The sequence below is a fragment of the Myotis daubentonii genome, chromosome 12, assembly GCF_963259705.1.
Source record: "Myotis daubentonii chromosome 12, mMyoDau2.1, whole genome shotgun sequence".
In the NCBI taxonomy this organism is placed as follows: domain Eukaryota; kingdom Metazoa; phylum Chordata; class Mammalia; order Chiroptera; family Vespertilionidae; genus Myotis; species Myotis daubentonii.
This window is the reverse complement of record NC_081851.1, coordinates 12,319,261-12,331,802: the sequence shown is the minus strand read 5'-3', so window position 1 is coordinate 12,331,802 and position 12,542 is coordinate 12,319,261. Positions and strand designations below refer to the sequence as shown.

General features: G+C 45.2%; 1 protein-coding gene across 1 annotated transcript in view; it reads left to right on the top strand.

Annotated features, from left to right (window-relative positions):
- Positions 1–12,334, top strand: part of LOC132213894 (protein Daple-like) — a 46,374-nt gene extending 34,040 nt beyond the window's left edge. The window contains exons 19-21 of the mRNA XM_059660775.1: positions 67–305; positions 11,907–12,101; positions 12,255–12,334. Of these exons, the coding sequence (XP_059516758.1) occupies positions 67–305; positions 11,907–12,101; positions 12,255–12,334 (514 nt within the window). The remainder of the gene's footprint in view (positions 1–66; positions 306–11,906; positions 12,102–12,254) is intronic.
- The last annotated feature ends 208 nt before the right edge of the window (positions 12,335–12,542 follow it).

Here is a 12,542-nt window from a genome sequence, read left to right as displayed (position 1 = left end):
GGCACCCAGACACCTGCTGGAGGGGCAGTGAGGCTTGGTTGTGTCCTAAAAACCTACTTCTTACAGGAAAAAGCACTGGATTGGAGCCAAAGTCTTAGTCAAACTCATCAAACTAAAGAAAGGGGGATCCAGAGAACGACCAAAGTCAACCCCACAGAGGCCTCCCTGGCCGCTGGGGTCCTCAGACCAGGCCTCGCCCAGTACTTCTCAGCCTCTTCAATCACAGCTGGAACCCCTCGAGGCCACCCCATGCTGCTCAAAGGTGACAGAAGAGCAAGACACCTGCAGGGGGCCCAGGGGAAAAGGTAGGAAGGGCTTACCTGGCTGCAGGCGGGAAGTGTTGGGGGGAGGATCTCAGGTCTCCCTCAGGGATGGGAGAACCAAGGAGACTGCGTGCTAGGTGTGTACATGCGTGTGCGCGCACACTCGCGCGCGCGCGCGTGTGTGTGTGTGTGTGTGTAGGAGCCTGAAGGGGGCATGCTACACACACCACATCTGTCTCCTTTGGTATGTGAACACCCAAGTAGGAAATATAAACCCCCGTCAGTGTGGCTGCATGTTCTCCCAGAACAATTCAGGTCCTTCAGCATGAGGAGCCTCACAAATCATGGACACTGGTAGGGACTGGAATATCCAGAACTGATCTCCACACAGTTCCTGCAGAGATAGCTCCACAGCGGATGTTTCCTCCAAGCCACTTCTGTAGGGAGATCCCCGGTGCATTTAACACCTGATGGACAGCTGCAAGGTCTTCAGCGAGGCCTCCTGTGGCTCTGATCTTCCTGTCACTGTGACAAGCGGGTCCAGTTTTCTTCTCTGACTTGATCTGGCCTTGAGTCCTGCCACCACGGTGTGCACTGTACCTCATCATTCAGGGTTGTCATGTGGAATTTCCAGAGCTTTTGAAGTGGATTCCTACTTGCATGTGCTGTATGTATTTCATCGAATCTAAGAGGCTGTCAGACAAGGGTGCTCACATAAGAAGAAGATATATGGATTGTAGCAGTGACGATTTTGTCACAGTTGCCACCTGGTCGACAGTGACTGTGAGACAGGCTCGAAGCTGCATCCTGATTTCAGAGATGTTAAGGTTTGGGAGAGGGGGAAAGTGCATCTTACTTGCCTTAAACATGGCTTAGTTTTCAATTTACTTTTAAATATCATGTTCTACATGACTTACCTATAAACCTGCCAAACGTGCACCCTGAGCATTTAAATTTTATGAAGGACACCAGGACTTCCTGAAGACCAACCCAGGCCTGAGATTCATGCCCTTTCAGGGGCAGCTGTGACAGCACCAGGGCCCATGACAAGCCGCCTCTTGAGTGTGACCTGTGCACACGCCTTTCTGGGTGACATTCACCACTTCGGGACCTGGTGTGTCCCTCGAAACTCAAAAAACACAATGTGTACATGCATCCATACTAGTGTTTGGGGACTAATGCTTGCATTCCAAGTCTTTACAGGAGGTGAATTAGGTAAAATCCTCACATGCAGGGAAATGATAACAAACTTATTAACATTTATCTAGAGGTATCTGTTGCCTCTGGTTTTCATACAGGATACATAATTTTTTTCACACTCACACCTCCCCTTGTGTTATTGTCTAAGTTGAGTTAATTAACGGTAATCAGCCGAATTGACTTAGCAACCCTTTCAGAGAAAAGATGCTTGACTGCCCAGGCTGGTTTTTCTCAGTGGTTAGAGCATCATCTCTCACATCACAGAGTCCAGGGTTCGAGTCTGTTCAAGGGCAAGTACCTGGGTTTCAAGCTCAATGCCTGGCCCGTTCAAGGTGTGTGGGTGGCACCCAATCAATGTGTCTCTCTCACAAAGATGTTTTTCTCTCTGACTCTGTGCCTCCCTTCCACTCTCTGAAAAAAATATCCTCAGGTGAGGATTAACAAAACAAAAAAAATAGGAGAAGTAAGATGGCTGTTGACAGGACTGCAGGCTTCTAGATAGTGTGAGAGTGAGAGAACGAAAGGAGAGTGCATGGAGTATCAGTATTTGTGAGTGAGGGACAGCTATACTCCAAGGGACTGTTGGGACTGGCAGACTGGCCGCCCATGATTGGGCAGACTCTACAGCAGCTGAAATCTCTTCTGGAGTGGCCAGCTCTGCTGTAGAGACCAAGCCATCTTGTAGGGGAGATGGCTGTGATTAGAGACGGACTGTGATAAGAACCCCAGTCTTACCTTCAACTGGGGAGATCTCAGATGCTTCCTGGGACTTTAAAACCAAGACTTCCAGGGACCAGTTATCTCATCTGTGAATCTAGGAATGCCAGAACTCCAACCTCCCCGACCACGGGCACCTGGCAGGTTTTCTCTGAGGGAGACAAATGTGCGAACTCACGGACAAGCCCTGTGCCTTGTCACAGAGCAGAAGGAACAGCTGAATCAAAGAGCACTCACCTGGAACTGGCAAAGTAAACACAGCTGGCATTGCCTAAAGAAAGTCAGTGCAGGAGACAGAGAGCTACATAACCAGAAGCACTGAGAGGAGAGATCATGGGGAGACAAAGAAACAGCCCGCATACAAAAGAAAGGAGGACTAACCAGAAAAGGAAGGAAATGAAATGAAGGCAAGCAGTATGAAAGAGAAAGAATTCAGAGAAGTGGTCATAAGGTCACTGAAAAGGATGGAAGACACATTCAACAATATGTGTAGGAACCAAGAAGAAATGAAAAGAAGCAAGAAGAAATGAAAAAATGACATTGCTGCAATAAAGAACTCAATAGAAAGCATCAACAGTACACTAGAAGAAGTGGAGGACCACATCAGTGAGCTAGAAGACAAGATAGGTAAAATGCCCAAGCAGAGCAGCATCTATACAAGAAACTTAAAAAATAGGACGAGAGCCTAAGGGAACTTTGGGACAACACAAAAAGAAACAACATCCGCGTAATAGGGGTGCCAGAAGAAGAGGAAACTGAACAAGGAATAGAAAATCTGTTTGAAGAAATAATGACAGAAAACTTCCCTGATATCGGGAAGAAAAAGCTCACACAGTCCCAAACAAGATGAACCCCAAAAGATTGATAACAAGACACATTATAATTAAATTGGCAACACCAACTACAAAGTAAGAATCTGAAAGGCTGCCAGAGAGAGACAGAAAGTTACCTACAAAGGATCTGCCATCAGACTATTGACTAATTTCCCAACAGAAACACATCGGCCAGAAGGGAATGGAATGAAATATACAAAGTCATGCAAAGAAAGGGTCTGAATCCAAGAATACTGTATCCAGCAAGGCTATCAATTAAAATTGAGGGTGAAATCAGGATCTTTACAGACAAAAAAGGACTAAGGGAGTTTATTACTCCCAAACCAACAATGCAAGAAATGCTAAAGGGTGTGCTATAAAAAGAAGAAATAGGAAGGGAAGAAGGAACACAGGCATAAAGAATAAAAATGGTGACAAACAAGTACCTTTAAATGTAAATGGATCAAATGCCCCAATCAAAAGACATAGGGTAGCTGAGTGGATAAGAAAACATGACCCATATATCTCCTGTCTACAGGGAACTCATCTTAGAACAAAGAACTCACACAGACTGATGGTGAAAGGTTGGAAAAGTTTTTTTCAGACGAATGAAAAAAAAAAAAAGCTGGGGTAGCAATACTTATATCAGACAAATTAGATCTCAAAGTGAAGGCCATAACAAGAGATAAGGAAGGCCACTTCATAATACTAAAGGGAGCAATTCAACAAGAAGATATAACTCTCGTAATCATAGAGGCTCTCAATAGAGGAGCACCCAAATACATAACAAAACTTCTGGAGGATATCAAGGGAGAGATTGACAGCAATACAGTCATAGTAGGGTGTTGAGTGTGTTTCCTTCCACGACCCGCGTGGAGTAGGGTTTGGTACCTGAAAGAGGAGCCGCACAACAAATGTGAGTAAAGACACGAGATAATTTTGCAATATCGGAGGTCCAGGCGGGCAAGTCCAACTCAAGGAGAGGGACTTCCACCCATGCTCAGGCTGCTCCAATCTTTTATTGATCTGGAGTAGCCCTTAGGCAGGCGACCCCCCAGTAACAAGCAGACTAGCCCATCAGCAAGGATTTACATAATAATAAATGGGGGAGTAGTTTCAGCTACCACTGTCTGGACAAACAGAGGTGGCGCCTAGCTCCGGGCTTTGCTAGGGCTTCAAAGGCACCCAGCCTTGGGGGGGTTTCGGGGAGTGCTCTGTCTATGCTTATCAGATAGTGAAGGCAATAAACAGTTTCCCACAGTAGGGGACTTTAGTACCCCACTAACACCACTGGACAAATCCCCTAAACAAAAAGTCAGCAGAGAAACAGCAATCCTAAATGACTCACTAGATCAGATGGAATTGACATCTTCAGAACATTACACCCCAAAGCCACAGAATATACATTCTTCTCAAGTGCACATGGGTCATTTTCAAAGATAGACCACATATTGGGGCACAGGTAAAGTTTTTTTTTTTCAAATTCAAGAAGATAGAATTCATATCAAGCATCTTCTCAGATCACAATGGCAAAAAAGTAGAAATCAACTCAATAAAAACAATTAAAAAATCAAAACCTGGAGGCTAAATAGAATGCTTTTTAGTAATGATTGGGTTACCAAAGAGATCAAAGAAGAAGTATAAAAGCATCATGGCAACAAATGACAATGAAAACACAACATCCAAAATCTATAGGACACAGTGAAAGCAGTCTTGAGGGGGACGTTCATAGCTTTGCAGGCCTATCTCAAAAAAACAAGAAAAAATGGTAATAAATTATCTAACCCTACAACTCAAAGAATTAGATGGAGAGCAATAAGAAAATCCCAGTGTAAGCAGAAAGAAGCTAATAATAAAGATCAGCATGGAGATAAGTGACATAGAGACCAAAAAAACAATAATAAAGTTCAACAAAACCAAAAGCTAGTTCTTTGAAAGGATAAACAAGATTGATGAACCTCTAGCCAGGCTCACCAAGAAGATAAGAGAGAGAGCCCAAATAAAATTAGAAATGAAAGAAATGAAGTAACCAATCCCACAGAAATACAAATGATTATGAAAAAGTACTTTGAACAACTCTATTCCAATAAAGTGGACTACCTAGATGAAATAGACATATTCTTTGAAAAATACAAGCTCCCAAAACTCAATCAAGAAGAATAAAAAAACCTGAATAGGCCAATGACTCCCGAAGAAATTGAAGCAGTGAGCAAAAATCTTCCAGCAAACAAAAGCCCTGGTCAAGATGGCTTTACAGGGGTGTTCTACCAAGCATTCAAAGAACTTCAACCTGTCTTCCACAGACTATTTCAAAAAATTCAAGAGGAAGGCACACTTCCAAGCTCTTCCTATGAAGCAAGCATTACCCTAATTCCAAAACCTGATAAAGACACCACAAAAAAGAGAACTACAGGCCAATATCCTTGATGAACATAGATGCAAAAATCCTCAACAAAATTCTAGCAAATCGAATTGAGCATTACATTATAAAGAACATACACCATGACGAAGTTGGATTTATTCCGAGGATGCAAGGATGGTACAATATCCACAAATAAATAAATGTGATACATCACATAAACAAACTGAGAGACAAAAATCACATAATCATATCAATCAATGCAGAAAAAGCATTTGCCAAAATCCAACACCCTTTCTTGATAAAAGCTCTCAGCAAAGTGGGAATAAAGGGACCATACCTCAACATAATAAAAGCCTTAAATGACAAACCTGCAGCCAACATCAAACTCAATGGGCAAAAACTAAACTCATTTCCCCTATAAATGGGAAGAGGACAGGGATGCCCACTCTCACCACTCCTGTTTGAAATAGTACTGGAAGTGCTAGCCATAGTGATCAGACAAGAAAAGGAAATAAAAGGCATCCAATTGGAAAAGAAGAAGTAAAACTGTCCTTATTAGCAGATGACATGTTACTATATATAAAAAACCCCAAAGACTCCATTAAAAAACTACTGGACCTAGTAAGTGAAGTTGATAAAGTAGCAGGATATAAAGTTAACACCCAGAAATCTATGGCCTTTTTATACACTAATAATGAACTCACAGAAAGAGAAGCGAAAAAAAAAATCCCATTTACCATTTCACCAAAAAAAACAAAACAATTAAGATACTTAGGAATAAACTTAACTGAGGACATAAAAGACCTGTACTCAGAAAACAACACAACATTGAAAAAAAGAGATAGAGGAAGATATGAACAAATGGAAGAATATACCATGTTCATGCATTGGTAGAATCAACATCGTTAAAATGCCCCTACTACCCAAAGCAATCTATAAATTCAATGCAATCGCCATTAAAATACCAATGGCACACTTCTGAGATCTAGAACAAACTCTCCAAAAATTCATCTGGAATAAAAAAAGACCCCAAATAGCTGCAGCGATCTTGAGAGAGAACAATGTAGGAGGGATCACAATACCAGATAGCAAGCTATACTACAAATCCACTGTTCTCAAAACTGCCTGGTACTGGCACCAGAACAAACATAAAGACCAGTGGAACAGAACAGAGAACCCAGATATCAACACAAGCCAGTATGCTCAATTAATGTTTGACAAAGGAGGCAAGAGCATACAATGGAGACAAGAGAATCCCTTCAATAAATGGTGTTGGGAAAACTGGACAGATACTTGCAAAAAAATGAAAATAGACCACCAACTTCCACCATACACAAAAGTAAGCTCAAAATGGATAAAGGACTTTAAGATAGGAAACCATAAAAATCTTAGAAGAAGCAATAGGCAGCAAAATAGCAGACATTTGTGGTAGCAATATCTTTACCGATACAGCACCTAGGGCAATAGAAACTAAAGAGAAAATAAACAAACGGGACTACATCAAAATAAAAAGCTTCTGCATAGCAAACACACACACACACACACACACACACACACACACACACACACACACACAAAACTATCAATAGAACAACAAGAAAGCCCACTGCATGGGAGAACGTATTTGCCAATGTTATCACCGATAATGGTTTAATCTCCAACATCTACAGGGAACTCATACAGCTTAACAAAAGGAAGATAAACAATCCAATAAAAAGTGGTCAAAGTACCTGAATAGACACTTTTCAGAAGGGGACATTCAGAAACCAAGAGACATATGAAAACATGCTCCAAGTCACTAATCATCAGAGAGATGCAAATTCAAATGACAATGAGGTATCATCTCACACCTGTCAGAATGGCTATCATCAACAGTTCAACAAAGGACAAATGCTGGCGAGGATGTGGCGAAAAAGGAACACTCGTGCACTGCTGGTGGGAATGCAGACTGGTGCAGCCACTGTGGATAACAGTATGGAGTTTCCTCAAAACGTTAAAAGGGGAACTCCCATTTGACCCAGTGATCCCACTTCTAGGAATATATCCCAAGAAACCAAAACCACCAACCAGAAAGGATACATGTACCCCTATGTTCATAGCAGCACAATTTACCATAGCTAAGATTTAGAAACAGCCTAAATTCCCATCAGCAGATGAATGGATTAGAAAACTGTGGTACATCTGCACAATGGAATACTATGCTGCTGTAAAAAAAAAAAAAAAAAAAAGAGGAGTTCTTACCATTTGCAACAGTGTGGATGGACCTGGAGAGCATTATGCTAAGTGAAATAAGCCAGTCAATAAAAGAAAAATACCACATGATCTCACTCATTTATGGATAATAAAGAGCATTATAAACTGGTGAACAAAAATAGATACAGAGACAGAGCAGCATGGAACAGACTGTCAAACTACAGCGGGAAGGCTGGGGAGGGTTGGTGGGGGAGGTAAGGGATCAACGGAAGGACTTGTATGCATGCATATAAGCATAAACAATGGACTCAAGATACTGGGGGGTAGGGTAGGCCAGGGGAAGGTCAATGGGGAAAAAAGGAAACATGTAGTACTCTTTGTAATACTTTAAGCCAGTGGTCGGCAAACTGCGGATCCGCGGGCCGCAGCTCACGAGCCACATGTTGCTCTTTGGCCCCTTGGGTGTGGCTCTTCCACAAAATACCGGCTCTTTCACAAAATAACCGACTTCTGTGCATGGGCCACAAAGTCTCAATCGCACTGTATGTGCATGCCCGCACGTGGTGTTTTGTGGAGGAGGCACACTCGGGGGCTGGAGGGGAAGGGCAGGGAGCTGCGTGTGGCTCGAGAGCCTCGGTTTGCTGACCATGGCTTTACGCAATAAAATAAATTTTAAAAAAAAAAAAGATAAAGAAACAACTGTTTGGATCCATGAATGAGCAGGTCAGTGGTAGATATTAGTAACGGCAGCCATGTAATGGGGGCTCTTTCTGGGCTCAGCACCCTTTAGCTAGTTTCACACTTTACATCTCTCCTTTAGTTCCAACTGCCATGTGAGGCAGGTACGATTCCTATCCCCTTTCCAGGGCTGGGAAAGTGAGGCTTGACAAGGTTAAGCACTTGCCCAGAGAATAAGGGGTGGTGCTGGGATCTGAACCTGTGCCTGACAGATTACAGAGGCTGAACTCTTAAACACTGTGAGCACGGCCTGCAGTTGAGGCTGCTTTGGTCCCTGAAGGTGCTGACCAAGCCTGGGGCACCAGCATTGCATAGTGCAGTGATGGCGAAACCATGACACGCGAACTCATTTTTTTGGTTGATTTTTCTGTGTTAAATGGCACTTAAATATATAAAATAAATATCAAAAATATAAGTCTTTGTTTTACTATGGTTGCAAATATCAAAAAAATTTCTATATGTGACACGGCACCAGAGTTAAGTTAGGGTTTTTCAAAATGCTGACAGGCAGAGCCCAAAAGGTTCACCATCACTGGTAGTGGGTTCCTTCCCCTGTGGTGTGAGCTGTGGCCACCAGGTGGTGCTGTGGAGAGAGAAATAACAGTGGACCTGCTATGAACTTGAATCCTAAGTCAGAAATCAGATAAGTCAGTTACGCTCATGTACATGACATGTTCAGGAAGTTAGGCCAATTGTCTGCTCTGATGAGACTCCATAATTTAAAGGTCATGAAGTGTAGGTTTGCAGTAGAAGATGCGTAGGGATCTAAATGGGAATAATTCTTGATGTTGACAGTATTTTGGTCTGAAAAAGATGAATTTCAAACTCATCCTTCCACAAGAGGCTGTTTGAGATGCACAAGGACTATTAGTGAGCAGTTCAGGTGGCCTGTCCCATTGCAGCAGCCAGAAGCACACCAGGAAGTGTCCCAAGGTGTTCGAACAGGAGCAGGAGTTAGTTGTGTGAGAGCCAAGTTGCCAGGGATCTTGTCACTAGGGTGGAGGACTAAGAAAAACTGGGTCCTAAACCAATAAACATTCTTATTTAATAATTTAACACGTTGAAATTGAAAAATAGTCTAAGGCATTGGCTCCTAGAGCAATATAGAATCCTCCTCACGTGCTAAGTAAAGTCTGGGCACAAGGATGCCACTAAATTAATTAAGTGGGGTCAGAGCGTAATGGTTCATCGAGTCCTGATTCTGATTGTGCTGTGGGTATTGTTTCCAACTCTCCTGGGCAGGACAGGACTCTGATTTCCCAAGAACATTTAGCTAACGCAGTCATTTGTTATTCATTTCATTTATTTGCTGTTTTGTTTTGTTTTTCCTTCCTCTCTTGGGTTATCGGGGGATCACAATTTAGCACCTCGGCACATAAAGAGTCGCTTTTGCAGAAGCGGAAGTGAGGACAAGGCCAAGTCTTCATCAGCCCGGCCGGCTTTCTGTAAACGCCTGAGGTTCTGGACCTCCTCTGACATCAAACCTGCTTCTCACTAGCCCCTCCATTTCTCAGACAGTGGGGATTTCAAATCCATCAGTGTCTTCACAATGTACCTGCCTTCATGTCTGAAATTCAAAAAACAAACAGAAAAACAGTAGCTAAAGGCCAGATGACCCATAGTGGACCCCTCCTCCTGACCCAAATTCCAAGCCAAGCTTAAAGTAGCCAACCTGGATTCTGACTTTAAAGGAGACCAGTGGTCCCAGCCTCTGGACCTGACTCCAGCACAGCGCAGTGTTAGGGGCGGCTTGGGGCATCCACACCAGGTCCCTGGGCCAGGGTGTCTGTGCTAAGTGAGGCCCCAGGCCCAGTGCCGCCCCCTCTCTCGCACCTGCAGGCTTGTAGACCATGCCCCTGTGCAGCGCAGAACTCATCAGCGGTCGCTATGCTTCCGAAACTGCGCACCTCCTGTCAAGTGAGATTTTTCAGACTCATTTTTGGGCCGCTAATTTTAAATCTGCTGCCCTTGTCTCCACCTTCTGAGTCAGAGCACAGAATCTTGGCTTTTGCAGAGCAGTCCATTTTTAGATGTGTTCTGTGTTTTGAAGAATTGACTGCTCCACTCAGCATCTCAAATAATCGGATCGATGTTGCTCAGCCGGGGTTCAGCCCAAAGCGACGTTTTAGGACTGTGCTGAGGTCCTCTGACGTCTTGGATGCTACTGTGAGGGCAGCAGTGGACAGACCGGACATCAGCTCACTGTCATCATCAGCTGGAGCGCTGGTCCACAGAAGCCTTTAGCTACTGCATTGTTTTCTGTCTTCAGCCATCCTCATACCATCTCCATGATTTTGCAAAGTCTATTTCACCTGAGTGATACTTACATACTTCCCCTTGAATCGACTTGCAGTTTCCACTTTATTTTAAAAGATTGTTATCCGTACCATAAATGGAAAACCACTATCATATAAACACAAGGTCACCGTAAAAGTAAACGGGTGATTCTCACACTGCTCCTGTCAGTTGATGTGGCACTGACTTTGTCACATGCATCCCTCTGATTCCTGGGCTGCTGTGTGCTGGTCCCCTGCCTGCCTGCCCAGCATGCTGTTGGAAACGCGCGCTCTCTGCCCTGGCTGCTGTCTGGCGCATCCGCCTCCCGGCTACTGCTCTCTGACTTCACGCAGTGGACGCCTGTCAGATTCATCCCACCAGACTTGAATCTTGCTTCTCATCAAGGTTATCTTTCAGAATCCAAATCTCCCCTTGGTTTCAATTGCAAGGCGTGGGTGCTTAAAACTTCCCGGTGAGTCCAGACACTGGGTGGCTGAAGGGCAAGGGCAGCAGGTCCTCGGAGAGTGGAGAGCCCAGAATCCCCACAGTGGGCGTGGCTCTGGGACCATAGCCCTCTGGCTGCCTGGAGCAGGACACTGTTCAAAACAGCCTTGTCCTGATGCTCTGAGGAACTCCAACCGCATTCGTTTTTCATTTGTATTTGGAGAGCCATCCCCTTTCCTACTACGAGGTAGTCCAAGGTCTTTTAGGTTTGTTTTTGCTCCCAATGTTGCTGTGTTCATTGAGGTTTTATTTAACTTGGACAAGAGTATATGTTCACAGTAGAAAACTCAGAGATTGCAAAACATACAAGGTAAAACTCATTCTTGCAATCAGTCACCATGAGAGATGAAAACTTCTTAAACAGATGATTATTAGGGTGGCAGTGAACTTCTTTCTCAAATCAGAAGGGAAGCCCGTTTGCAGGGTGCACATCCCGGACCTTGAGGGCCTGGCCCCAGGTCGGGAGTGGTCCTGAGCAGCCACAGGCCAGGTCTACTCACTAGTGATCAGGGATTGAGGGACACGGCAGGGGGGCCAGTAGTTAATGTGTTGGACTTTTACCAACATTTTTTTGAGCTTCCTGAGCTCACCCTTTATTTCCTCCCGGCTGCTGGGGATTCACACTGTGAGCCATGGTTAGAGCCAGGGCCGGCATCCTGGGGCCTCCAACTCAGGCTGCCACCAGGGCCCCCCCTTAGACCACAGACCGTGAGGCACACGGCCCCGCTTTTGTCCCTGGGCTCCCTGGCCCTGCTGCCTCTGCTTTTAGGCCTCAGGTGATCGCCCCAACTTGGCATGGGATTTTGCAGCCTCATTTCTCACTGTCCTTCTCTGCCCCAGGCCCTGGGGACCCAATACCAAAGGGAGTGGCCCCACACAGAGGCAGCCTTGACCGCACTCGAGGAGATGCCTCCGCTGACCCAGCCACCAAGCCCTGGCCATCAGAGCTGGGCTCCGGGGCCTGTTCATCCTCAGCCATCACTACAGCTCCTTCCAGCTCCACCTCCACCTCCCAGCACCCAGGCTGCACCCACGGTGAGTCACGGGTCCCTCCAGAACCAAGAGGGATGAGCATCTCGGCCCGAGGTCCTTCCCAAAGACCCCGGCTCACAGGGGCAGGAGGCGCCTCCCAGACTGAGAGGTGGTCAGCAGGTGGGTGACGCTGTGGACAGGTTTGGCATCCCACAGACACAGGTTCAGAACTCAGCTCCGCCTACAGCTGTGCGACTTTGGGAGGGCAACTCCGCCATCTGGACGGCTGGGCCTGAGCCCTGGGACCCACACCACTGCTCAGAAATTGGTAGCAACAAGCGGCTCCTGAACGGAGGTGAACCAGCGTTTGGGCTAACTTCAGGCAACATTGGAGGTTTATTCTCCGGGAGGAGACTTGACAGGGTCCCTGCCCTGGAGGCCGGTCCATGGCGAGGAGGGCAGGTGTCCTAGACTGAAAAACAAGGGGATTCAGGGAGGATTGAC